The following is a 27,234-nucleotide window of genomic DNA, read 5'->3' as shown; positions in this document are numbered from 1 at the left end:
CTCTAGTGAACTGGAGATGGATTTTCCTGCCCAGGGGGCCTCAGTCCTCCCGGTCTCCAGCTCCTGGGTGGGCAGGATTGCTCGTGGGAGCCTCTGGTGTCTGAAGGGATTACCAGCCACAGAGTGAGCGCGGGGGAGCCCGGTGGGAAGACCACGAGGACGCTCGTTTATTCTGGACACACGAAGTCTTGCAGGCTGCTGTTTGGCTGAGTTTGGACTCCTGCACTAATTACACATTTGGGCTCAAGTCTAGTTTCAGGCGACACGGACGTGGCTGACGGGTACTGTTCCCCGGGAAGGGAGCCGGGGCTTCCCGACCCGCCACGCCTGTTCCCGGCAACCCCGCCAGTGGCACCGAGGTCCCCCGTGAGGGCGCCGGGGCCTGAGGCCTCGACCGACCGGAGAGCGGACGTCGGGGGCCGTCGCTTCTCAAGAACCGGCGCCGCCCTCGTCATTTCCACCCCGGGCCGCTAGGCCCGCGGGGCCGCCGCGCCGCTGCCGGCTTCCTGAGGGTGGAGGGGAGATGAGAGTCTACCCGGCTTTCCTCGAGCCGCGACCCTCAGACGCCAGCCTCCCATGTGGGGCGGGGAGAGGGTAAGCCCCGCCCCTCGGCTGTGAGGTCACAGTGGCGTCACCGCGCAGACACCCCGTAACCTACGCTCCCGCCGCACGACCCATAGGAACGGCCGGCCGCCCCCGCCCCGCAGCTCCGCCCCGTCCCGCCCCGCCCCGCCTCGCCCGGAGCCCCCCGCGGCGCCCAGCCCAGCCCCCCGAGCGCAAGCGCGGGAGTACTCTCCGCCCCTCCCGCGGCCGTTTACTTTCAAACCTCCGCCTGCGCGCGTTCTGTTGGCGGGCGAAGCGCGGTTGAACGTCGCTTGCGACTGCGCCTGCGCAGCGAGGCAGCGCCGCCCCGCCTCGGCAGACACCTGGAGTCGCTCGGAGGGAGGAGCCGGGGGCGCCCCGCCGCCCTCCGCCGCCGCCTGCGCGCCGCCCTGGAGCCGGCTCCGGACCCCGCTCCGCCAGCGCCACGCGCACCCCGCACCTCCGCCTCGTCGCGGTGAGTCCGCGACGGCGGGTCTGGCCCGGGCCACCGGCTCCGCGCCTCCCTCCGCGTCCGACCCCGGCGGCCGCCCGTGGTACGGGGGCTCCGGAGGGGCGGGGCCCGTCCCGCAGCCGGGAGGGCCGCGGCCACGGTGGGGGGCCGGGCAGCCGGGGCCCGCGGCGGTGCTCGGCAGAGCTGCCCCGGGGCGCGCGAGGGAAAGCCGCTCCCAGAGCCGCAGCCGTCGGGCGTGTGCCCCGGCTGCCCCTTGCCTTGCTGGAGTCCCGGGTTCGGCATCACCCTGTCGGTTAATGTCGTTGAGCGCGTGGATGCCTCGGCATAAGAAGAACCTGAGTTTTAAAGTGGGCGAGCGAATCCCCTTCAGGATACCAGAGACCGTGAATTAATAAGCAATTCCTGAGACATTGTTGTTAATTGTTACATGTACGCCAGGGTATAATAATTGTTTTTTTTTTTTTTGGAAAGTCAGTCTGAAGCATTAAATTAAAAAAAATTACTTTAATTTCAGGAAAAGAATAAAAGAATCAGGAAAAGCTGGAGATAAAGGATATTCAGTATCCAAACCAGGAAATCGACAAAAAAAGGTAAGAGCTGGGATTTTTTCTTTTTTCTTTTTTTCTTTTTGCCAGTGTCAGGCTTGAACTCAGAGCCTGAGCACTGTCCTTGGGTTTTCTCAAGGCTGGAGCTCTACCACTTGAGCCACGGTCCCATTTCTGACTTTTTCTATGTATATGGTACCAAGGAATCAAACCCAGGTCTTCATGCATGCTAGGCAAGCACTCTACCACGAGGCCAAACTCCCAGCTGGTAGTTTTAAGTGGATAGGATATGGGATTTCAGTAAACGTATGATTAAAATAGCTCCTGGAAAAAGGTATGTATTGTCAGTGTATAAAGTCATAGTTATCACGTTGGAGGAACCCATGTGAAAAGGAATCAACTACTCCCAGTCACTCTTAAGATCATCTTCCTGAGATTTTATAAGGATGTGTATATTTCAATATACATCACACATGGGTAGCTCTACAACCTGGACTATTTTTCACATATTGATCTTTTTTAATGACTTAATAAGTGAGATGCCATCATTTAATCTGACACGATGAAATTGTGATTTTCAGTAATGAAAGTGTTGTCAAATACATTATTAAATAGTCTACTAAATGTACTTTTAGTTTGAAAAGAATGAAAACGTTTAAATCTTAGTTTATTATGTCAGTTAAATAATATTAATAGTTCCCTTTTTAGTTTGGGGAAAAACAATGTATCAAAGTTAAACTACTGAGGAATAAAAGTTCTAGCCATACAACTTACTTTTGAAACACATATACATCATTACAAAGATAATATTGGAAGCCTTGTATGTATGTAGATAGCACAGTTTGTAGCATTTCTTAAGTCTTGAGCTGCAGTAAACATAGTGGTTTTTTGTTTTGTTTTGTTTTTAATTTATTTTTAATCAGTTTGGGCCACAAGTGGGTGAGCCCTAATCTGGGTGGTGGCCCGGCTTACGTTTCCCAAAGTTTGTAGCTGACTCACCAGAAGTTCTGTGTGTAATGGTACCAAGAAATTGAACCCAGGGTTTCTGGAATGCTAGCCAAGCACTCTACCACTAGAGCACACTCCAGCTTCCAAGTCATCTAAATTTTTTTTTTTCCAGTCCTGGGGCTTGAACTCAGGGCCTGAGCACTGTCCTTAAGCTTTAGCCAGGCTAGCGCTCTATCAATTGAACCATAGCACTACTTGTGGCTTTTTCTGTGTATGTGGTACCCAGGACTTGAACCCAGGGCTTCATGCATGCTAGGCAAGCACTCTACCACTAGGTCCCACTCTGGCCATCTAAATCTTAAGTGTGGTAAGTATAGATTTTTATGAAGTGTAATGAATGTTTTATAACCATATTTAGAGAGGAAAGGCAGTAAAGATTAGTGAATCAAAACTTAAACTAATGGAGAATTGATAATGGGAATTTTGGGATTGCTTAGTTCTCTGTCACCTCTATAGGGATGCTTGTTTGCCCTCTGTTGAAATAATTCATAAAATTTTGGAAATTTAAACAAATTTTTTCTCCCCAGTCCTAGGGCTTAAACTCAGGGCCTGAGCACTGTCCTTGGGCTTTCTCAAGGCTAGAGCTCTACCACAGTTTTTTTTTTTATTATGTTTTTGATTGGTTGTGGAGCTTGAACTCAGGGCTTGGGCACTGTTCCTAAGCTTTTCTGCTCAAGGCTAGCCCTCTACCACTTTGAACCACAGCTCCATTTCAGGTTTTCTGAGATAAGTCTCATAGACTTCCCTGCCAGGATTCGGGATCCTCAGACCTCAGCTACCGAAATAGCTAAAATTACAGGCATGAGCTAGCAATTACTTTCATCTCTTAGCTGTTTTTGTATTAACTTTTGGTATTAACTTCTGTATTTCCTTGTCCTTCGGCTTTTTCAAGGTCTAGTGCCCTGCCACTTGAGCCACAGCACCACTTCTGGCTTTTTTCTGGAGCATGCTAGGCAAGCACTTTACCATTAGGCCAAACTTCTGGCCCAACTTCTCTATTTTCTAAATAATAGACTATTTTTGGGGGGGGGATGGGTCATGGGGTTTGAACTCTGGGCCTGGGTGCTGTCCCTGAGTTCTTCAGCTGAAGGCTACCACCCTACCCTTGGGCCACAGCCCCATTTCCCATTTTGTAAAGGTTAATTGGAGATAAGAATCTTATGTTCTTTAGTGCCTGGGTTGGCTTTGAACTGCAATCCTTAGATCTCAGCCTCCTGAGTAGCTAGGATTACAGGCTTGAGCCACTGTGCTGAGCTAAATAATATACTCTTATTGAGGTTTTTCTTTTCAGTTTTGAAAAGATTGACTTTTTTCAAAGGAAAAATATAGCTCTTAAACTTTTCTTCCCTTAATTTCTAATCATCAATACAGTAGTTGATAATTAAATTTCTGTCATTTTGATGTGACTTCCAAATTTCTGGCTAAATTTTATTGAAAATGTTTTTGTAGCAGTTAACTTTGAGATCATGACTTTTTTCCCTTTTGTTTTATATATGTTTAAGAGATGATGTTCTTTTTTCTTCTTTTGCCTTTTCTTTTTAACCTATCCTAGCTAGGGCTTTGTGTTCTCATTTACCTTTTTTTTTGCTTACAACAACTAGAGTTATGCTTCCAGTTCTGGAACTTTGCTGTTTAGAGATAAAGGTCTCAGATTTGTCAGCTCAGTCTGGCTCTCAACTTCCATCCTCAGGTCTCAAGCCTTCTGAGTAACTGTGTTTACAAGTGAAAGCTACCACTGTCCAGCTTGACATTATTTTTATTATTATTATAAATATTCTCATTCTTAAGGTAAGCATTTGATTGGGAGTGAAGATGTATTTTGACAGGTATAGAATACAACTTTGAATGGAAAAGTTAGATTCTGTTTAGAGAAAATTTTGCTACTACTAATATTATTATGATTACAATTATTTTGCTGCTTGTGGAGCTTGAAATCAAGGCCTGGGCTTTTCTGCTCTAGGCTAGTGGTCTACCACTTTGATCCATAGCTCTCATTACTGTTTTCTGATGGTTGACCGGAGTTGAGTCTCATGGACTTTCCTCCTTGGGCTCAGATCACATCCTCCTGAGTATCTAGGATTACAGGAATAAGCCACCAGTGCTTGCCTGTAGTAAAACTATTAAATCAAGGTCCATTGCTTAAGTTTTCTTCCCTTCAACAAGCTGTTCTCTTTTTCTTCATTATGTCTTCTGACATCATTGAAATACTATGAGAAGCATGATTGTTTTTTTTATGAGCTCTCCGTAGGTGTGGGGTAAAGTTGTAAATTTTTCCCCAACATGCAGTCACTTGAATTTACCTTCATCAGCTGTCATCACATAGACTGTTGCCCAATTACTGTAGTTTCCTGGAATCCTTCACAGTTAAAAGCTTAGTCTTATTAGATATACTGGATATTGTCAGTCTGAATGGAATATTTTCTCATAGACTCTCCTGTTTCAGCTTTTTCCTAATAAAAATGAAGATTTTCTTATTGCTGAGAGCTGTAACTTATGCTTGTTAACCTTCACTGCTTGGGATGCTAAGATTCTTGGCTGTCTTGGGCAAAAAGGGAGAATCTATCCTAAAAGTAACCAGAGAGCTGGGTTCTATGTCACTCGTGCCTGTAATCTTAGCTATTTAGGAGTATGAGCTCTGGGGACTATGATTCAAAGACAGCCTGAGTGAATACACTAGTTAACCATCAGAAAGTCAGATCTGGGGATATGGCTTAAGTTGTATACTGCCAGCTATCAGCAAAAAAGCCAAGTGAGAGGCCTTGAGTTCAAGCCCCATTACCATTACACACAGTCTCAGACAAAGAAGGAAACAGGGCTGGAAGTATGTCTTATGTCTTAAAGTTGGTAGAGTAGAGTGTAGCGAGAAAGAAACTCTTGAGTTTAAACCTGGCACTACTGCCCTCTCCAAAGGGGGTACAAAATAAACTAAGGTCTGATCTGATTAACATTAGCATGTTTATATGCTCACTTAAGCAAATAGGGTGTGAATGACTGGTATATGTTAATTTCTGTGATTAGATTATAGAAATACACACTAATGTAGATACAATTTTTGCCCTTATAATAGAAGGCATACATTTTAATATAACAATGCTGCAGAACTCTTAAAGTTCTGCTAAAATGCTGTGAAGTCAGTGCAAGCTTCAAAGACAGACATAGGAAGAGGCAGACACATGTATGTTAGGACATGAGGGGCAAGGGAGATTGGCTGATGTTAAGATAGGGAGCCAACAGTAAAAACGTTTGATGTTTTATGTTTGGTGGAAGTGCAGTTAGTCTAGGCACTGGTGGTTCACACTTATATGCTAGTTTCTCAGGCTGAGATTTGAGCATCACTGTTTGAAGCCAGCCAGGGAAGGAAAGTCTATAAGACTATTATTTCCAATTAACCATCAGAAAACTTGGAGCTTTCTTGCTCAAAGGTTTGAATCATGATCCTCAGATCTTAGCTTCCTTAATAGCTGGTATTATAGGTGTGAACCACCAGCATGGTACTTCAACTACTTTTTTTTTTTTTTTTTTTTGTTAGTCATGGGGCTTGAACTCTGGGCCTGGGCACTAATCTCTGAGCTCTTAGCTCAAGGCTATCACTATACCACTTGAGCCACAGTGCCACTTCCAGTTTTCTGGTGGTTAATTGGAGATGAGTCTCGTGAACTTTTGTTCCTGGGCTGGCTTTGAACCATGATCCTCAGCCTCCTGAGTAGCTAGGGGTTACACACGGGAGCCACCTGTGCCTCGACTAATTTGGGCTTTCTCAAGGCTAGTGCTCTATCTACCCCTTGAGCCTCAGCACCACCTCCGGCTTTTTTCTATGTATGTGGTACTGAGGAATCGAACCCAGGTATTTGTGCATGCTAGGCAAGCATTCTACCACTAGGCCAAACTCCCGGCCCCATCAACTGATTTTTTGATGGCAAAAACTAGTGAATTTTTTTTTTTTTTTTTTTTTTACTTCCAAGTCTGCAAGTTAAAATTCATTTAGAAAATTAACACTTGGTCTGGGGATATGTAAGTGGTAGAGTGTTCTGGGTTTGGTCTCTAGCAACTGAGTATAAATTTCTTAGCTGTTTAAATTGGAAAAGATAACAAAAACTCATGGTGTAGAAAAAGCCACAAGTGGTGCTGTGGCTCAAGTGGTAGAGAACTAGCTTTGAGAAAGTCCAAGGACAGTGCCCAGGCCCTGAGTTCAAGCCCAGGACTGGTAAAGAAATGATTGAATTGGATGCTGTGGCTCATGTCTATAATCCTTGTTTCTCAGGAGGTTGAGATATGAGGATCACAGTTTGAAGCCATTCTAGGCAAAAAATTCTGTGGAACTTTACAATTAACCAACAAAAGTTGGACAGGAGATTGGTTCAATTGGTAGAGCATTAGGCATCAGCACAAAAGCTGAATAAGCTGAATGTGATGTTCTTCTTTCCTCCACACACACCCACACACGCATGTGTGCGTACAGAAAACATTGAGAGACAATGTTAGAATACATTTCACACATGTTGGAAATTGTCACAATGAAACCTGCCTTGATAACGAATGTATGCTTATGAAGCAAACCATGAATGAGCCACTAATATATTTCCTTTTTTTTTTTTAAGTCAAGGAATATGATGTTACTAAGCCTGTTTTATTACAGTGTAATTGAAATGCTTATTTATGTTTGTGCAGGGTCTGGACTTTATCATCTTGGCATGTAAATACAGTTACATATAATAATTGTGATCACCAAGTATATTTAAACAACACTAAATTTGGCCTAATGGTAGAGTGCTTGCCTAGTATGCATGAAACCCTGGATTCAATTCCTTAATACCACAAACACAGAAGAAGCTGGAAGTGGTGCTGGCACAAGTGGTAAAGTACTAGCCTTGAGAAAGCTCAAGGACAATGCCCAGGCCCTGAGTTCTAGCCCTGACTGGCAAGACAAAACAAAACCAAAAAACCCACTAAATTTTAGTCTTCATTATATAGAACAAATTTTAAACAATTTGAAGAGTTTCATTACAAATTGTCTTTTTACATGGTATTAATTTCATTCACTAATACATATTAGAAATGGATTATTAACTTTAGTCCTCGGGCTTGAACTCAGGGCCTGAGCACTGTTCCTGAGCTGCTTTTGCTCAAGGCTAGTACTCTTGTCACTTGAACCACGGTGCTACTTCCAGCTTTTTTCCGCATATGTGGTACTGAGGAATTGAACCTAGGGCTTCATTTATGCTAGGCAAGCCACATTCCCAGCCTGTCCTTTAAAAAGGATATGCTTAGTAAGTACTTTTAGATGACAAGCACTGTATATTAATAGTTTGGAGGTTACTGTATAAAATATGCAAAAAAGAATGTTATGTGTAGTTGCTGAATATTTTTTTCTCTTTACAGGAAATGCACAATTTTGAGGACGAGTTAACATGTCCCATTTGTTACAGTATTTTTGAAGATCCCCGTGTATTACCATGTTCTCATACATTTTGTAGAAATTGTTTGGAAAATGTTCTTCAGGCCTCTGGTAATTTTTATATATGGAGACCTTTGCGAATTCCACTCAAGTGCCCTAATTGCAGAAGTATTATTGAAATTGCTCCAAGTGGGATTGAATCTTTACCTGTTAATTTTGCACTGAGGGCTATCATTGAAAAGTACCAGCAGGAAGACCATCCAGATGTTGTCACTTGCCCTGAACACTACAGGCAACCATTGAATGTTTATTGTCTTCTGGACAAAAAATTAGTTTGTGGTCACTGCCTAACAATAGGGCAACATCATGGTCATCCTATAGATGACCTTCAGAGTGCCTATCTGAAAGAAAAGGACACACCACGAAGATTGCTTAAGCAACTCACGGACACACACTGGACAGATATTACTCATCTTATCGAAAAGCTAGAAGAACAGAAATCTCATTCTGAGAAAATGGTCCAAGGTGACAAGGAAGTAGTTCTACAGTATTTTAAAGAGCTTACTGATACATTAGAACAGAAAAAGAAGAATTTCCTAACTGCTCTCTGTGAAGTTGGCAATATGATGAGTCAAGAATATACTCCACAGATTGAAAGACTGAAAGAAATACGAGAGCAGCAGCTTGAATTAGTGACCATGACCACATCTTTACAAGAAGAATCGCCACTCAAATTTCTAGAAAAAATTGATGATGTTCGCCAACGTGTGCAGATGCTGAAAGAAAGACCACTTCCGGATGTCCAGCCTGTTGAAATCCAACCTCGAGTAAGCAGAGTATTAAAAGAAGAATGGAGCAGAACAGAAATTGGAAAAATTAAGAAAGCTTTTATTCCAGAAATGAAGATTTCTTCAAAAAGGGTGCCCTGTACCTGGCCTGATAAGGACGAAAAAGAGATTGAGCTTTTTAAGATTGTAAATATTGCAATAGTCACTCTGATTTCAGTGATATTGATGTTGATACTCCTTTTCAACCATCACATAATAACCTTCTTAAATGAAATCACTTCAATATGTTTTTCTGAAGTCTCTTTGTCTGTTTACCAAAGTTTAGCTAACAATTTATATGATTTACAAAGTATTCTTTGTCACACTTTTTATTTTTTAAAGGAATTCATGTGGGAAGTAGTTTATCTATGAAGACATATATCTGAATTGTGAAATGAATTTATTTGGGTACAGTAGAGGCTAACCACTGCTATATGGAGACTAGGATAGCTAAAGTAGCAAACTAAACTTTAGTAGACTTGCAACAAATATAAACATATATAGAAATATATTAAATCTTCTGTGTTTCTGTTGGGACAAAAACTTTTTTGGGGGGGCAAGACAAGTGCCTAAGTTTCAACTCAAAGCATTGCTAGGCGAGTGCTACTTTAAGCGCTCCACCATTTGAGCAATGCCTCCAGTCCAGGCTTGTGTTGGCTACAAATTATGTGCCAGTTAGAAATAAGACGGTATCTGAAAGTTAATTCACATTGTTATTACAATAAAAACATCTAGTAGTAGTTAATTCAGTACATCCTTTTTGGTCAGTAGTGGGGCTTGAACTCTGGGCCTGGGTGTTGTCCCTGAGTTCTTCACCTCACGGGCACTACCCTGCCCTTGGAGACACAGCCCCACTTCTCGTTTTCTAGTGGTTAATAGTCTCAGTGCCTGGGCTGGTATTGAACCTTGATCCTCAAATCTTAGCCTCCTGAGTAGCTAGGATTACAGTTGTGAGCCACTGTGCCCAGCAATACATCCCATTTTTCCTGGTATAAAAGGTTGGGAGGCAGGGGGAAGGAAGGTTGTCATATATACATTGTTTTTATTTTTTTTTACCATTTTTACAATGGTTCTCTGTACTTCATATATATGTCACATTTTGATGAAAGAAAAAGGTGAATCTTGGGTACACAGGCCTGTGTTTTGAAGTAACTTAAAGGTTCTTAAATGGGTAGTGTTAATTTTTTATTTTTTTTTTTAACTTAAATTGGGCAGGGTCTGGATGTTTGGCTCACCTAGCATGCATGAAGACCTGGATACCACAGAAAAAGCCAGTAGTGGTGCTGTGGCTCAAGTGGTAGGGCTCTAGATTTGAGAAAGCCCAAGCATAGTGCTTAGGCCCTGAGTTCAAGCCCCAGGACTGGGGGGAAAAATGGGCAGCAAATAAGCAGTGCAGGACTACCTAAAGATGTTTCACACCCAACTCGTTTTAGGTAATTAAGATTGCAAGGTGTTATCAACATTCTAAGTGAAGCAACTTCACTGCTTTTGGATATTTTTATGAGGGAGCAGTGGTGTAATGCCTGTCATATTTTATAGTTTATGTATGTTGAAGTTTGTATTTGGGAGCAACTTAAGTGCCCAGGGCAGGAAATCCTTGTGCTTCCAGTTTAGCAGTCTGGTAAGACTTTTTTTCAAGGTTGGGGTACAGCCCTAGGGTACTTTACCCAGCAAACACAAGATTGTAGTTTTGGTTTGGTGTAGTGTTCACACAAAACATTTCTGGGAGTTATGTGATACTCACATGCTGCGCCCACCTGCCTGGTTTCATTCACTGTGCTGATGCAGAACGAAGGATCCTGAACACTCTTTAACTTCTAACTGGAGTTGGGGTCCCTGGGACACAGGATTACTGGGGCTCGTCTGTGAGCTCTAGATTTGATTGGGAACCACCCATTTAGGCTCACTAGGAAATGGTTTTGGCCCCACACGTAATTGAAAGTGGATGAATAGCGCTTCACCTGGGGAATTAGTACTTCTGGTCTTGATAAGAACGTACTTTATCACTTAAAGGTTAATTTATAATCAGAATCAGTCTACCACAATTACGTTAACTTTTTTTAAAGGGTAAAATGGAAATGTCACATGAGCTTTAGCCTTAAGTTCCATTATGATTATTAGTCACTCAAAGTATGTTTTTCAAAAGTAAATGCTAGGGAGTTAGCTTTTCTTTGTCAACATCTTAATCTGAGGAGGAGATTAACCTCTCACAAGTAATATGAAATCATGTATGTGCTTAGGGTTTCTTTACTGGTAAGATTGGTAAAATCAAAGCGTATTCCTGTTGATACCATTTTAAGATTGTAATAAAAGTTTTGAGAAGTATTGAAATAGCTGATCCTTATGCTGTGTACTTCATCAGGATGAGATTGTAAAGTCCATAATCCTTTTATGTGTAATGAAACTTTAATAAACTCCTTTTGGTATTTCATATTTAGTGGCTTGGTAAGATGCTAATTCAGTAGTGGTAGCTTCATAAGTTCCATATGGGTTTTGGACATTTCAACTTTAAAGTTTAGTACCATGCTGTTTATTAAAATATAATTTCAGTCTCACAAAAAGCACTTAAGATTTAAAGAAAATGATTACACTAGGATTTTAGGCCTTTATTTGTCCATGCTACTCGTGTGTTTCTATTTCCAGACTTTTTTTGAGGGGGGGGGCGGAGGTCAGTTGTGGGGCTTGAATTCTGGGCCTGGGCGCTATCCCTGACCTCTTCAGCTGAAGGCTGGCACTCTACCATGGTGAGCCATTAAATAAACACTGGTTTTATGATGGTTAATTAGAGGTAAGTCTTTAAGACTTTCCTGCGGGGGCTGGCTGTGAATTACTCCTTAGATCTCAGCCTTTTGCATAGCTAGGATTATAGGTGTGAGCCACTGGCGCCCAGTGGAATGTTTTTTTTTTTGCCAATCCTGCCTTGAACTCAGGTCCTGAACACTGTCCTTGGACTTTTTCAAGGCTAGAGCTCTACCACCTGAGCTGCAGCACCACTTCCAGCTTTTTTGTATGTATGTGGTACCGAGGAATAGAACCCTGGTCTTTGTGCATGCTAGGCAAGCACTCTACCACTAGGCCAAATTCCAAGCCCATGTTTTTCTTTTTGCCAGTCCTGGGCTTGAGCTCAGGGCCTGAGCACTGTCCTTGGACTTTCTCAAGGCTAGAGCTCTACCACTTGAGCCTCAGTACCACTCCGCTTTTTTGTATGTATGTGGTACCGAGGAATCGAACCCGGGCCTTTGTGCATGCTAGGCAAGCTCTCTACCACTAGGCCAAACTCCCGGCCCCTTGTTTTTTTTTTTTTTTTTTTTAAGAGTACATAAACTGTGGTCCAATAAATGAGCTGGCAGTGGGTGAATTTGCATAAGTATTAGATTCCTAGAAATTGAATCTCTCGCAGTTTCTTCTGAAAACCAAGTGGTTGTCAACATAATTCAGGTTTATAACATTAAAAAAAAAAATCCTGTTTGAGCACTATTTAGAAAAGTGAGACCTGAGGATTATGGTTTGAAGCCAGCCCTTGACATGGCAGTATCCAATTAAAGGTGGGGGAGACTAGTGACTCAACTGGTAGTGGAATTAGCAATGAGCAAAAAAAGCTGAACAACCCGACTCCCATCAAGCGGTGGAATGGAAGCTGTGAGAACACTAAGCTGCCGCCACCTCCTCCTACAAAAGTTTAATCATACATGTTTTATCTTTCCATGATGAGTCATTGAACAAAACCTTAACATTTCCCATTATGTGAGCATCATATGTGCAGCACCGTAAGAATCTGCCCAGTGTTTGTGGGCAGAATTTCCCAGTGTAGGTCAAATGAACACGAAGCTGAGACTTGAAAACACGCTCTAGCTTTTATTGTTTTTAACATTTATTAGTAGCAGTTCTGGACTAAGGGCAAGTCACCTGATTCCACAGCCAGTATATTATTCTAGTTTGCCACTCAGCAATTCCATTTTTGTTTGGACCTGGGCACAGTGGTGCCCAGGAGGTACTGAGGAGGGTGAGTGAGGTCAGCTTGGGATACATGTACACATAGCAAGACAGAATAACTTGAACAGTGAAAATAGAAACCACTTGTCAAATAGCTCAATATGTACTTTATATACAACCTACAGAACCAGAAAGTCACCAAATCTCTGTCCAAACAAGATGAAGACAAGGTTCAACAAAGTCCTTTTGATGCAATTTCTTTTGGGTTTACTGCAACACTCTTTGTTATATTGTATGTCTTGTAAATTCCAATAAGTCGATCTGAAATCTCAAACATATTGTTTCGAAGAGAAATTATTATGAATTGGGCATTTTTTGTTTGTTCCTAAAAAAGGGAAAAGGGTCATTAGTAAATAATCGAAAGAATTGCATGGAATACCAAAGTTCCAGGAAGAAAACAATTATGACTTACATATATGTAAAATGCAACAATGGATACATTTTTAAAGTCAAGAGCTGCATCAATCTCATCCATGAAGTAAAGGGGAGTGGGCTTGTAGTGGTGAAGGGCAAATACTAAGGCCAGGGAGCTCAGTGTTTTCTCTCCTCCAGAGAGGTTAAAGATCTTCTTCCAACTTTTCTTAGGTGGCCGAACACTGCAATTAGGTAAATCTTTTTTAAGACAAATCCCTTGTAAAGCTGTGGAAGTAATGTTACTGACTTCTACCCTCAGGAATTCCTAGTATGCTTTTCACAAATGAACTTTTCTATTTTAAGACAATCCCACTATGTAGCTCAGAGTGGCCTTGAATTCACAATCCTGCTTTTTGTATCCCCCACCTCTACCCCATTCCAGGGAGCATGAACCACCATTCTTGGCTTGAATTCCCCCTCTCTCCTTTTCTGGTTATTTAAAATACCCATTGTGGAAGATGAACACTAACAACATTAATAAAATCTGAAGTTTCAACCGAAAAGATGAGCTAAGTATTCTTGCTTTCCTTTTCTCTAATATCTGAAGGCTAAAAACAAACTAAAGAAATACTTTGTAAAGATTAAGTATTGGTTGTTGGCCTGTGATTTATGCTATAAACTTGCAATATATAAACCGATTAGCTCTAACCTTCACAGCTCACCCCTAGAAACATTGAAGAACAGCAGATGTAGAACAAACCTGAACATGATTCCTTCAGAGAAAGGATCCAAGCTGTCTACAAGTTCTAGTTCGGCATCCCCTCCTAGAGTGAGCATCTGGTAATTTTCCTTTAATTTATTTGTTATTATATAAAAGCCTGCCATAAATTCATTAAGCCTTTGTTTTCGGAGATCTTCATATGCCCGTCTAAAATTATCTCTTTCTGATGTAATTTTGTCCAATTCTGCTACTCGTTGCAAATATAATTCTTCCTATTAAAAGATGGTAAGAAAAACCCTTTTCAGATATAAATTTAAGATTATATGAAAATTATACAGTTAAAAGATTTAGGCTAAGAATTAACAATGCATTCACACCTTCTTTTTATATTCTGCAATGGCACCAAGGTTTGGTTTCATTTCATGGCACTGGGCTTCTAAAAGTGCAATTTGGTTGGTTAAGGCATCTGGGCTCTTGATTGCTTCCAGGTCCTTTGGGCTTAGAACTGAAACCTCTTCAACAGGGTGACCTTCTATAGGATGCAATGTGATTTTTGAAATCTGAAAGTTCATTCAAGGTGAGAGGATTAGGTTTTAAGTGAACTAGTATGAAAATATGACCTGAGACTGTTAATGATTTTTCTGCATATATTATGGAAAATAAATGCTTATAAATGGACTGTCTCATGCAATTAATAATCATAAATGACCTCAAAGCCCAAAACAATCTTTTCCACTGAACTGATAAACCAATAACATATTCAAGTTATATTGAAGTAAATGGCAGCACTCTTACCTCTTTTTGCCAGTATTTTATTTTAGAGTTATGTTCAGCAATATGACCATCTATTTGCTCAAGTTTCAACTTAATACTCAGTGCATCTTTTTGAAGAGCATGTTCATTTTCTTGAATAACTTTCAACTCCTGAAGTAGGCGACGGTGTTCTTTCTGGATCTGTGGTAACGATCCCTACAAACCAACCAATTGCTAGACCCATCATCTTCCCATCAACATTTCCCCACCACTTCCCTTCCCTTTTATTCAGACAAGGCTGGGACGCTCACTTTCGCTGTATGAATGGGTTTATAAGTTACTCTACTTTGAGCATCATTCCCTCCCCCACCATACAAAATAAAACACACCTCTGCAGCCTTTGTGTTTTGGATGACTTCTGATGCTTTCTCCTCGAGGTTTTTTAGCTCTGCATGTAAGTCCTTCAATTCTTTCTCAGTATCGTTTATTTCTTTCTCTGTGCGAGAGGCAGAGTCTTGTGCCTTTTTAAGATTTCTAAAGTAAAAACAGTAAAATGTTCAAAGTTTTGGAAGGTTCCATGACATTTTTTTCCTACTTTTTTTTGGGGGTGGGGTGGGGGGGTAATGGGACATGGGGCTTGAACACCGGGCCTGGATGCTGTTCCTGAGCTCTTCAGCTCAAGGCTATCACGCTACCCCTTGAGCCACAGCCCCACTTCCAGTTTTCTGGTGATTAACTGAAGATGTCTCATGTTCTTTAGTGCCCAGGCTGGCTTTGAAACACGATCCTCAGATCTCAGTCTCCTGAGTAGCTAGGACTATAGGCATGAGCCATTGTGCCTGGCTCTACTAGCTTTTAAAAGTTATGATTGATGGAATCATTTAAATAGGAGTTTTATCAAATTCTCTGTATAAATCAATGATTTCCTTATATACACTCTAAACCCGATCTTAATACTGTAATGCAAAACTATCCATTTTATTATGAGATCTTTTTATCTGGCCAGTCGTGGAGCTTGAACTCTTGGAGCCTAGTGCTGTTCCTGAGATTCTTTTTCTCAAGGCTCATGTTCTACCACTTGAGCCATAGTACCATTTCAGGCCTTTTCTGAGTAGGTCATTGGAGATAATAAGTCTCATGGACTTTCCTGCCTGGGCTGGTTTCAAATGCAATCTTCAGATCTCAGCCTCCTGAGATCTGAGCGCTAGGATTAAAAGGGCGAGTCACAGATGCCCGGTAAAACGTGTCTTTATGATCAGATTAGAGACATTATGACCTCTTCCTAATGTAAATGGTTAATACCTCATCCTTTGAGCCAATGGTACTGGCTTTTTATCATTAGCTTCTCTAAGATAGCCATTTCGCGTGGCTTATACCTATAGCTGGCTTTATTTTATACATGCCAGAACACTAAGGATTCATGAATGGATAAACACAGTTTTTTGAAATTAAAAAATAAAATCAAAACTTAAAGGGGCTGCAAATACTTCAGTGAACAGACTTGCCTAGCATGCATGAAATCCTGGGTCTCTTTCTAGCACTACACAAAGAACCAGCAACAGTCTTGCCAAGAGATTCCATTCTTATCTGTGGTCCTCTAAAGCACATAAACAAAACTTATGTCTATGCCTCAAAACTGGGGAGCTACAAAATTGCCTGTTTACCCCTGGATAAAAAAGCTAGTTCACTGTAGATTTACAGTGATCCCCTTGTTTAAGACCTGTTGGGTAACAACAGGGGCAGTATGTACTCTACCTGTCGGCTGTATTGATTGCTACTTGGGCTTTCGTAATAGCAGAGGCACATTCATCTAACTGCTTGTTGATTTTGTCCAGTTTGTCTTGTTGGGCCTTTAGTTTGTGGTTGTTGATTTCTACGATGAGGTCATGTAATCGTTTAACCTCAGCTTCTACCTTGCCAGCTTTCTCTGCCACACTGTCGTATTCTGAAATAGAAAGTGAAGACCTTAATTCATGCTTCTGTGTTGACCATCCTCATGTAAAGTTCACCAATGACTCATCTATGTGGAACAAATTTTAAGAAAAAGCAGCTTAAACCCAAAGCCCATTTGCTAAAACAAATGCTGTTACTGGGTACTGGTAGTTTATGCTTGTAATCTGAGCTACTCAGGAGGTTGAAATCTGAAGATCATGGTTTAAAGCCAGCCAGTGCAGGAAAGTCCAGGAGATAAGCCACAAGAAAGTTAGAAGTGGAATCATGGCTCAGTGATAAGAGCACTAGCCTTAAGCAAAAAAGCTCAGGGACATAGCAAGTAGGCCCTAAATTCAAGCTCAGTATACATCTCCCTCCCCAAAAAACAAATGCTGTATAACAGTCTCTGGCTCAGCTGTGAAAACACCTACTTAGGTCCAGACTACTTTAAGATCTTAGTTTTTCCAACCCTTTTTGGTATTTTACTAACTACTGGTTAACTGACTTTCAGCCTTCCATTATGCACCTGATCCATCCTAGTGTTTTACATGGTCGTGCCCATATCATGTATTTATTGTATCCCCTTCTGTTAGTATTTTTCTTTTTTTTTTTGCTTTGTGCCAGTTCCAGGGCTTGAACTCAGGGCCTGAGTGCTGTCCTTGGGCTTTCTCAAGGCTAGCACTCTTACCACTTGAGCCACTCACCACTTACAGCTTTTTCTATAGATGTAATACTAAGGACTCGAACCTGGATTTTTGTGTATGCTAGGCAGGCACTCTACCACTAGGCCAAATTCCCAGCCCAAGATTTACTTTTAAAATTATAAAATAATGTACTTCAAGAGTCCTTGCCAAGGGACCAGGAGTTTGGCCTAATGCTCAGGACCTGAGTTCAAGCCCCAGGGCTGGCAAAAAAAAAGTTCTTGCCAAAATTAGGAGCAAACTATACTAAGTATTAAATTATACAAGGTATAAAAATAAGAACATGGAAATAAGCTCTGAGCATGGTGACACTGGGTTGTAATCTCAGTACATTGTGAGGCTGAAGCAGGAAGATAAGTGAGTTGAAGGCTAACTAGGGGTACATAGTGATTTTCAGGTCACCTGGGTGAGGTATAGGCTCCAAAGCATAAGAGGAGCAAGAGCTCTTGGGCCACAGAATAAGGTCACAGCACGGTTCTGATACCAGTACGTGTAAGCCACCTTTAGCAAATTGTACCACGTCCTTTACTCGGAGAGGTTACAAAGACTATATACTCCCCACACAGACTTCTGAGACGAGCACAAACCAATAGACTACAATGACTTGTATATTTTTCACCTGCACTATGTCATATCAAATTGCTTTCTTACAGAAAACACTCTTTAAAATACCTTCTTTTTGACTGGGAGTTTGGGTAGAGTGCTTACCTAGCATGCACGAAGAGCTGGTTTTGATTCTGGTACTATGGCTCAGATGGTAGAGCTCTAGCCTCGTCTTTCTGTTGGCCTAGGAATGTGGCTCAACAGGTAGTGTCAGCCAAGGAAGCACAGGGCCCTGGGTTCAAACCCAACTACTGTTCAAAACCAACTATTCCCCCCAATACATCCTTCAAACATACCTGCTTTGAAAGCACTGACATTTCCTTCTAACAATTTCTGTTTTTTTTGGTCAGGAGCTGTAGCAAGTACATTAGCTTCAAGTTCCTTAATTTGGACACTCAAATACTCTTCCTGCTCTGATAAATGCTGCAAAAAAAACCCAAAAAGCCCCCCCAAAAACAAAACTAACATTTCATGTCATATTAATGTTTGCTTTGGACATTTTTGCACTTAACATCTCCAAGAAAAGATAAACATTAACAGGAAAGGATAGAAAACACAAACACACAAATGAACAAACAGGGCAGGAAGTATAGCCTAGTGGTAGAGTGCTTGCCTAGCATGCATGAAACCCTGGGTTCAATTCCTTGATATCATATGTACAGAAAAATCTGAAAGTGGTACTGTGGCTCCACTTAAGTGGTAAAGCTCTAGCCTTGAGAAAGCTCAAGGACACTGACCAGACCGGCCTTGAGTTCAAGCCCCAGGATGGGCAAAAATAACCAAACAAAAAACAAAAACAATAAAATTATGTGTAAGCTTATTACAGAGAAAAGTCAGAATGGCATCTTCAATTTAAAAGCACACAATACACTTTGAAGACTGACAAGCAATTTGCACATGTTGTTATTAGCAGTGTGTGAATTCTGGCATTATGCAACAAATACCTTAATCACTAAACACTGAAATACTTGTAATAGAAGGAAATGTATGTGCCTGTTATATACAAGGACTTTAGTCATGTATAGAAGGGAAAATCAAAATATACAGAAACAAGAAATGCTTTAAAGTAATTCAAAGCAAATGTACACTGGCTTGGAAAGAAAATAATAACATTAAGTGAAGAAAAATGGATATGCCATTAGAAAGCCATATACACACTTCCTATAGCACACAAAGATGAAGCAAATATATAAATGTATTAGATGAAACTAAATAGTTAAGAAAATGGAATATACACTCTAAAGAGGCAATGATTGTCTGGATATTTTGTAAAAACCTAAATGGTGAGCATGTATGCACTGCATCTTCATAATCAAGAAAACATTAAAATAGCTGGGTTGTACCCAATTCAGCAGACAACAACACATCGTACCTGAATGCTTGCAGTAAACTTTTCTAGTTTATTCTTCATTTCTCGTTCATTGTGTTTTAACTTAACTATGACTTCTTCAAGTTGTACTTTCTGTTCTTGGATTTGTGCTGCTTTTTGAGAATCCTTTTGTAATTGTGATTCCATTTTATTTACCTACACAAAAAACCAACACCAAACAAACAAAAGAACAGGAGTGAAATTTTCTCTTATTTCAGATTGGCAACAAAAACATGACTAAAGACACCCCAAGCTTCTGAAAGGTGACAAGTAACAATTTCATCTACTTGGGAGAGTTGATACCAGCCCTTATGCTACACACACACACACACACACACACACACACACACACACACACACAGCCCAAAGCAATAAAACAAAAAACAATAACAATGAAGAAAAACACCTTAGTCTCAAAGATGACACACCAAACCGAACCACAGTTCAAATCTTGTCACCAAAGCTTAAGAGACAGTCAACAAGTTTCTGTGTAGAAAGACAAACGTCACCTGTACAAAACAAAAAGCCAACTCTTCGCTGGGTGAGATGGCTCATGCCTGTAATCCTACCTACTCAGGAGGCTGAGATCTGAGGATAAAGGTTCAAAGCCAGCCAGGGCTTCATTACAAAGCCGTGAGGCTCCTATCTCCGATTAATCACTAGAAAATGGGTACTGGGGGGGGGGGCGCTCTGGCTAAAGAGTAGGGTAGTAGCCTTTAGCTGAAGAGCTCAGGGTCAGGGCCCAGGCCCAGAGTTCAAGCCTCATGACCCCCCCCCCCGAAAAAAACCAACTTATCAAGTCACATACCATTCAATCAAGACAAGCATTCACTTAAATATGTGGGGGGAAAAATTAAGGCATATTTTGAATAAAGTTATCTAGGACATGTAAGAACATTTACCCCCCTTTTCTTTCTGTAGGGCTAGGGTACACATGCTAGGCAAGTGTTCTATCCCTGATCTATACCCTAGCTTCAGTTTTGCAAAATAAAATGTTGCTACATTTATTACCTTAAAGAAATATACTGGGAAAGAAAAAAACAATATAATAATAATTCCACTTAAATGTCAAATAAGTCAACAGTTGAATTATGAGATTATCCATATTTAAATGTGGTAACTGAGGCAAACACTGGTACTCTGAGCACGTGAGCTTTACCGTCTCTCCCAGTCCCTCCTCAGTTTTATTAGCATACATAGTTGTATAATGGGCAGGTCAAGTGTCATTATGGCTTTTTCTCTCATGTGTATAATGTACTCCCATCATCCCACCCATTCCACCCCCTGCTTCTTACAACAATTTCAACAGGTCTTACTGTTCTATTTTCATCTAGGGCATGTACTTTCTAAGGCTCCACTAAAACTTTTACTACTAAGAAATAGAGCTGTGACTCAAACGGAAGGTGCCAAGCTTAAGTAAAAAAACTCAGTACCAGGCACAAAAGCTCAAACTCTAATACTGGCAGAAAAAGAAAAAAGCTATCAGTCACTTATGTAGTTAAAAAAATCACCTTGATTTCAAATCTGGCATATTTTCAGTACAGTATACTTTGAAAGGATTTTTTTTCCCTTTTTTTTTTTTTTTGGCCAGTCCTGGCCTTGAACTCAGAGCCTAGGCCCTGACTCCGAGTTTCCTTTTGCTCAAGGATAGCATGCTACCATTTGAGCCACAGCACCATTTCTGTCTTTTTCTGTTTATATGGTACTGAGGAATTGAACCCAGGGCTTCATGCATACTAGGCAAGCACTCTACCACTAAGTCACATTCCCATTTTGTGACATGTTTAAAAACAAGTGCACAGGGAGTGGGAGCATGGCCTAGTGGTAGAGTGCTCACATAGCCCTGGGGTTGATTCCTTGGTACCACATAGACAGAAAAAGCCAGAAGTGGCGCTGTGGCTCAAGTGATAGAATGCAATACTCTTGAGAAAGCCAAGAACAGTGCTCAGGCCCCAAGTTTAAGACCCAGTACTGGCAAAAAAAAAAAGAAAAAAAAAAGGTGCAAGGACAGGTGTGTATGCTTACCTCTTCCTCAGAGATTTCCAGAACAAGCGATGACCCCATTCTCCCTCTCATCACTTTGCTTCCACCACCAGTCATTGTGCCTAGAGAACAGGGAGACAGGGGTCTGAAAGGTGTAGCCTAGCAAGAGCAGGGAGAGCACATTCACGGGAGGAAGACACTGGTCTTACCTGACTGTTCTATGATTTGTCCTTGTAAAGTCACCACTCTCCACCGTCTGTCCTTCTGATAGGCTACTCTGGTGGCTTGATCCAAGTTGTCAGCTACCAAGGTATCCCGCAAAGCAAAGTAAAAGGCCTGGCGGATTTCATCATCTTTTACTTTAACTAAATCAAATAACCGAGGAGTGTTCTCAGGAGTTTGAATTTTGCTCATCTTTTTTGCCCACACTGCCATCTAAAAGTTAAAAACAAACCAGTTAACAAACAAAAATACATGTATGTAATTAAAAACTGGTAATTTCTTTTTATGATTCTAATACATTATCATAGTTTTGTACTAAGAAATCAGCATTGAAAAGCTATTAGATTATATTTCTATACAGAATAGTAGTCTAAAAGCAAATTAGCTCAAAATGGGTTACAAATCTAAATAAAATAGAAGAAAACTCTTACAGACTTACCAAAATTAAAAAATTTGTTTCAAAGGCCACCATTAAGTACAAGAGATACAAAAGGTAGTATTTATAAAGCACTTATCAAGCCGGGTGTGGTGGCTCATACCTGTTTGTAATCTTAGCTACTCAGGAGGCTGAGATCTGAGGATCGCACTTATCAAGTCTAATCTGACAGGTTTATGTATAGGATGTCAAGAATTCTTAGAACTTACCAGTATGAAGAATTAAAAAACACATTTTCCCAAGGAAGGCAAATGACTAACAGGAAAATGCAAAAGGTACAAGCACATTACTTTGCATTTATTAAAACAACTGTGTAGCTGGGCACAAGTAGCTTATACTTGTAATCCTGGCTACTCAAAGAGGCTGTGATCCGAGGATCATGGTTCAAATCCAGCTGAAGTAGGAAGCAAAGTCCATGGTACTTTTATTTCCAATTAACCATGAAAAAGCCAGAAGTAGAGTTAAGGCTCAAATGGTACTGTTAGCCTTGAGCAAATAAGCTAAGGGACAGTGCTCAGGCCCTGAGTTCAAGCCCTAGAGGCAGCATACACAGAAAAGATGACTGCACAATATCAAGTTCTGTAAAAGGTGTGAAGAAACTGGAAACCTTACCATGCAGGTGGGAATAGTAGTCACTGTGGAAAACAGTTATAGAATGAAATGTGGTGCCAGGAGTTTGGCCTAGTGGTGGAGTGCTTTGCCTAGCATGCATGAAGACCCAGGTTCAATTCTTTGGTATCACATACATAGATAAAGGTGGAAGTGGTGAGTGGCTCACAAGTGGTAGAATGCTAGCCTTGAGAAAATGCAATGACAGCGCTCAGTTCCCAGGAATGCCCAAACAAAACCCAACCACAACAAAATAACCCGACCCAGCACTGTTATTCCTAGGTGCCCAAGCCCCCAGAGAACTTCAAATCATTTTTACACACAAATGTACACATCTGTATTAGTGGTACTTTGAAAACAATCCCAAGTGGAAACAGCCCAAATGCGTATCAACAGATGGCAATCAAAAATGCATGTGGCATATACAATTCAGAATAGAATAATATGGGTGGGGGGAGGGAAATGTCAAAAACATGAGAAGGGGTATCAATGTGTGAAAAGTAATGCACCTACAACCTTGCAAATATACATTAAAAAAAAAAGAAAAAAATATTATGCAGCAAAATACTATGTGGAAAAGGGATGCCACCAAGTAGACGAACATGAAAGCCAGTTACATAAGGCTATACATTATATGATTCCACTTGTATGAGGTCACTAGAAAGTATAAAGCTAGCCAAAAGCAAGTCAGTGGTTGTAAGGTAGGGTTGGGGTTGAGTTACTGATACTGCCTATCCGAATGAAATGGTCTACAAGACAGTGGCCACAGCTGAAAACCCCCATGATTACTGAAATCCACTGAATACTTTAGTGAATTACTCCTATAATCACAGCTACCTTTAGTATGAATTAATTTTTTTTTTTTTGGCCAGTCTTGGGGCTTGAACTCAGGGCCTAAGCACTGTCCTTGGGCTTTCTCAATGCTAGAGCTCTACCACTTGAGCCAGAGCACCGTTTTCAGTTTTTTTCTATGTATGTGGTACCGAGGAATCAAACTTGAGTCTTCTTGTACGCTCAGCAAGCATTCTACCACTAGGCCGAACTTCCTGCCTCATGAATAAAATTTTATTAAGGAAAACCTGGTTACTGATGAAGCTAGGTCTGGTCCACACAATGGAGGAAGCTCTAACGCTGGGTTTTTTAGAAGAGGTACTCCATTTAAACCAGAACCTAAAGCAATTCTCAAGACCTGTGATGGTTCACTGAGTGGTAGAGAAGCTCCAGTCCAAAGGAGTCCATCTAGCACTGTGCTTCACTTTAATACAGGCAGCTCATCACGAATACCCACCTTGTCTAGACCTATGAAGGTAGCAACTCCAATGTTATGCGTCTTCAAGAAGTTCACACATTCCTGGGCTGTGTCGATGGAATCGACAACAATGTAGTCTAAGGCATGACAGCAGGATGAAATGGCAATATCATATTTTTCATCAATGGCACCCAAATCACCCTTAAGAAGAAGAGGCATTGAAACACAAACAAACCAACCAGAAATTAGAAAGAATTAGGTAAAAGTGCAGGACCCATTCCATTACTAGTCAGATTTTCAGTGTTAGTTTTAACTAAAAACCAAAACACATACATTGTATCATTGATACTACATACAGAATCTAACTTCTACCTACTATTCCAGCCGTTTCCATCTTTAGACTGACTCACCACTGCACTAATGGCTCCTTTGACTCTCCCAGCTTACAGAGCCCTCAGGGCAGAAGATGAACAGGGCCAGGTGCTGATTTGCTACTACATTCAGGCCCCAGGGTCCTTCCTTTTTGAGGCTCAGGAGCTCTAACCTATATTAGTTATCATTTGCTGACTTCCCTAAACCACTACTCTAACCCCGCAGTATGTTATTAAACCTAAAATATCAAACAGCTGTCAATCAATCAACCACTTAATCAGAAATGTACTTCTGGGTCCGGGAGTTTGGCCTAGTGGTAGAGTGCTTGCCTAGCATGCAGGAAAACCTGGGTTCAACTCCTTGGGACCACATACATAGCAAAAAGCTGGAAGTGGTGCTGAGGCTCAAGTGGTAGAGCTCTAGCTTTGAGAAAGTCCAAGGACAGTGCTCAGGCCCTGAGCTCAAGCCCAGGACTGGCAAAAAAAAAAAAAAGGACCTGTTTAAGTGCTATTGGTTATTGTACTTTGGACCTAACACTACTTGCTCATCAGGTGCACTTTACCTGTGCCTTTTTGTACTCACTTTTGGGGTAAGGTCTACTGTTTGTACTTGGGGAGGGCTGGACCAAGAGCTTCCTATTTATGTTCTGAAGAAGCTACAATGATGGCCCGGCAGAACATGACTACTTATTAGTTAAGAAAAGATCTTATAAGCATTTTCCTAAGCTGGCTTCAAGTTGTGATCTTTCTGGCTCTGCCAGGAGGTAGGTGGGAATATAGGCAAGAATGACATCTGGCCAATTTTTAAATTAAGTTTGCTACTATGTTATTTTTAGTGGGATGATAGAGAAAAACAGCACATTTTCCCACATATGTGGTGTGGTAGCAAGATCTAAAATACTGCTGGACATGGTAACTTATACAGAGCTCTATGCATTTACACATAAGACAGACTTAAGGAGGCTTATCTTAGGGAAGGAATTAAAAAAAATGTAACTCCTCTGAACATCTAAAATACTATTTATCAAAAAGAATTCCAGGCTTGGAAAGAAAATTTCTCTTTGTTGTGGTTACTATTACTTTGGGGAAGAAGAGGTGCAAACACAGCCATGGAAGTCAGTATACAATATATAAGAAATGAAATATGTAACTTATGGTAGGGACAGGAGGGGGAACCTTACCTGACTTACAGAATTGTAACCCTTCTATACAGCTCCTTAATAACCAGTAAGAGTTAAGCTTGCTTACCAACTCCTATAGTTTTTTAGGCTATATACAAAATGATTGCAAAATTTTCAAAACGAATTAAACAAAAAATGCTTGTAAATAAGTGTCCCTTAATATATACTTAAGAGGGTAAGATTACAATTTACATCATTTTTGAGAGAAATGTTAAGTCATTCCCAAATAAATCTACATTACCAATCTTCCATATATTCCTGGAATCCTGCCTGATTTTTTTTCTTGAATGATGGCATCAAGGACTTTCCCCCTACTTCGATTCATTGCTAAGGAACTCTTTGCTTCTTCAACTTTTTGAAAAAGATCATGAACCAAACTCTTCAGGTTTTTTTCTTCTTGTGTAAGTTTTTGGAATTGCTTTTCTTTCTAAAAGTGTAAAGAACATGAGAACAAAGGGCATTAACTCCTAACTATGGTCCAACATTCATCACAATGCCTCAGTAATGAAGACATATGGAACTGAGTTTCCACATTGTAACGTGGGGCTGGCTTGGAAGATAACACCTGATGGGTCTCTTGCTAGTTTAGAGCAATACAAAGATACAAGGCAGTTGTGGTTCTAGGAACGTCCTCTGGACTTAGGTGCTCTGGTTATGGAAAACTGTAGCAGCATGTATGCATGAGCATGCCCTAATTCTCACGTTTTGCCTTAAAGCAGATTGGGGAGTTGGATCCCAGTTATTAGTGATTGGAACTAACTGTGGTTATTTTGTATGTTGTTTGATAAAGAGAGAGAGAGAGAGAGAGAGAGAGAGAGAGAGAGAGAGAGAGAGAGAGAGAGAGAGAGAGAGAGAGAGAGAGAAAGGAGAAGGGGAGGGGGAGGGGGAGGGAGAGAGGAACAACAAAAAGGAGTTTGGCCTAGTGGTAGAGTGCTTTGCCTAGCATGCACCAAGACCCAGGTTCGATTCCTTGGTACCACATACATGAAGACCCAGGTTCGATTCCTTGGTACCACATACATAGGAAAAAGCCAGAAGTGGTGCCGAGGCTCAAGTGGTAGAGCTCTAGCCTTGAGAAAGTCCAAGGACAGTGCTCAGGCCCTGAGCTCAAGCCCAGGACTGGCAAAAAAACAAAAACAAAACAAAACAGCAAACTAGAACAATGCCACAAGCCCAAGTAGTTTCTTTGAACTGTGATTCTCAGATCTCATGATAGGCATGAGCCACCAGCACGCGGCCCAGGTAGTTTAACAGTCTTAATTCATACTGCATAAAACCTATGAAATGCTGGTTACATGGAATGAAATAGTCACCTGCATGCTCTTCATGTCAGGCACTGATATTTTAAAAAACACAAAAAATAAAACAAAAAACCAGTAAGCTGGGCATGGTGGCTCACGCCTGTAATCTTAGGTTCAAAGCCAGCCCAGGCACTAAAGTCTGTGAGATTCTTATCTCCAACTAATCACCAGAAAACTGAAAGTGGTACTATGGCTCAAGGGGTAGAGTGCTAGCCTGAAGCTGAAGAGCTCAGGGACAGGGTCCAGGCCCAGAGATCAAGCCCCATAACTGACAAAAACAACAACAACAAAAAAACCCTACAACAAACTGCACAAAATTCAAAATGAAATATGAAAACAAAGTTTTACCTCTTTTAACTCCTGTTCAGTTTCAGGGAGCTTGGCCTCTATGTCTGTGATGGCAGTTTTCCTTTCTTTCAGAGTTTCAGAAGCTGTAACCAAGGCTTCTTTTGCCTTATTTAGTTGAGACACTGCAGTGTTATGTCGGCTAAGATAGATATCAAGTTCCGATTGGGCAACATCCATCTTTGAACGTGCTTCATTTACTGATTTGTTGAAACCCATAAGTTCTTTCTCTCGACTCTGTTAAAATAGGAATGCGTTAAATCTGGAATATATTCACTTTTA

At 41.1% G+C, this 27,234-nt stretch overlaps 2 protein-coding genes across 4 annotated transcripts in view; one reads left to right on the top strand and one right to left on the bottom strand.

The window, feature by feature from the left end:
• The first annotated feature begins 827 nt into the window (after window positions 1-827).
• Window positions 828-10,351, top strand: Trim59 (tripartite motif containing 59). Of its 3 annotated transcripts, XM_090338355.1 has the most exons (4): window positions 828-1,057; window positions 1,569-1,644; window positions 4,298-4,395; window positions 7,987-10,351. In XM_090338355.1, the coding sequence occupies exon 4, from the start codon at window positions 7,990-7,992 to the stop codon at window positions 9,199-9,201; it is 1,212 nt and encodes a 403-aa protein (XP_090194481.1). In that variant the 5' UTR covers window positions 828-1,057; window positions 1,569-1,644; window positions 4,298-4,395; window positions 7,987-7,989; the 3' UTR covers window positions 9,202-10,351. The 3 variants fall into 3 exon arrangements, with proteins under 3 accessions (XP_090194481.1, XP_090194471.1, XP_090194462.1); XM_090338345.1 differs by lacking the exon at window positions 4,298-4,395 and having other exon boundaries at window positions 829-1,057; XM_090338336.1 differs by lacking the exons at window positions 828-1,057; window positions 4,298-4,395 and adding an exon at window positions 1,301-1,483.
• A 2,343-nt stretch (window positions 10,352-12,694) lies between these two features.
• Window positions 12,695-27,234, bottom strand: part of Smc4 (structural maintenance of chromosomes 4) — a 30,815-nt gene continuing 16,275 nt past the window's right edge. The window contains exons 11-24 of the mRNA XM_090338324.1: window positions 26,956-27,189; window positions 25,548-25,733; window positions 23,794-23,955; window positions 21,448-21,673; window positions 21,281-21,360; window positions 19,259-19,411; window positions 18,183-18,309; window positions 16,406-16,595; window positions 15,040-15,184; window positions 14,693-14,866; window positions 14,275-14,457; window positions 13,937-14,169; window positions 13,235-13,418; window positions 12,695-13,147 (exon numbers count right to left, since the gene is read on the bottom strand). Of these exons, the coding sequence (XP_090194450.1) occupies window positions 12,995-13,147; window positions 13,235-13,418; window positions 13,937-14,169; window positions 14,275-14,457; window positions 14,693-14,866; window positions 15,040-15,184; window positions 16,406-16,595; window positions 18,183-18,309; window positions 19,259-19,411; window positions 21,281-21,360; window positions 21,448-21,673; window positions 23,794-23,955; window positions 25,548-25,733; window positions 26,956-27,189 (2,430 nt within the window). The 3' untranslated portion in view covers window positions 12,695-12,994. The remainder of the gene's footprint in view (window positions 13,148-13,234; window positions 13,419-13,936; window positions 14,170-14,274; window positions 14,458-14,692; window positions 14,867-15,039; window positions 15,185-16,405; window positions 16,596-18,182; window positions 18,310-19,258; window positions 19,412-21,280; window positions 21,361-21,447; window positions 21,674-23,793; window positions 23,956-25,547; window positions 25,734-26,955; window positions 27,190-27,234) is intronic.

Source organism: Megascapheus bottae, chromosome 1 (assembly GCF_031878675.1).
Source record: "Megascapheus bottae isolate mThoBot1 chromosome 1, mThoBot2.hap1, whole genome shotgun sequence".
Lineage (NCBI taxonomy): Eukaryota > Metazoa > Chordata > Mammalia > Rodentia > Geomyidae > Megascapheus > Megascapheus bottae.
Note: the sequence above shows the minus strand (reverse complement) of the source record. Positions and strands in the feature narration are given on the sequence as shown.

What these genes read in the sequence shown, in the direction of transcription:
- Trim59 (XM_090338336.1), top strand. An exon ending in CAGGAAATCGACAAAAAAAG is followed by an intron (nt 1,645 to 7,986) that starts GTAAGAGCTGGG and finishes TTCTCTTTACAG; the next exon opens with GAAATGCACAATTTTGAGGA.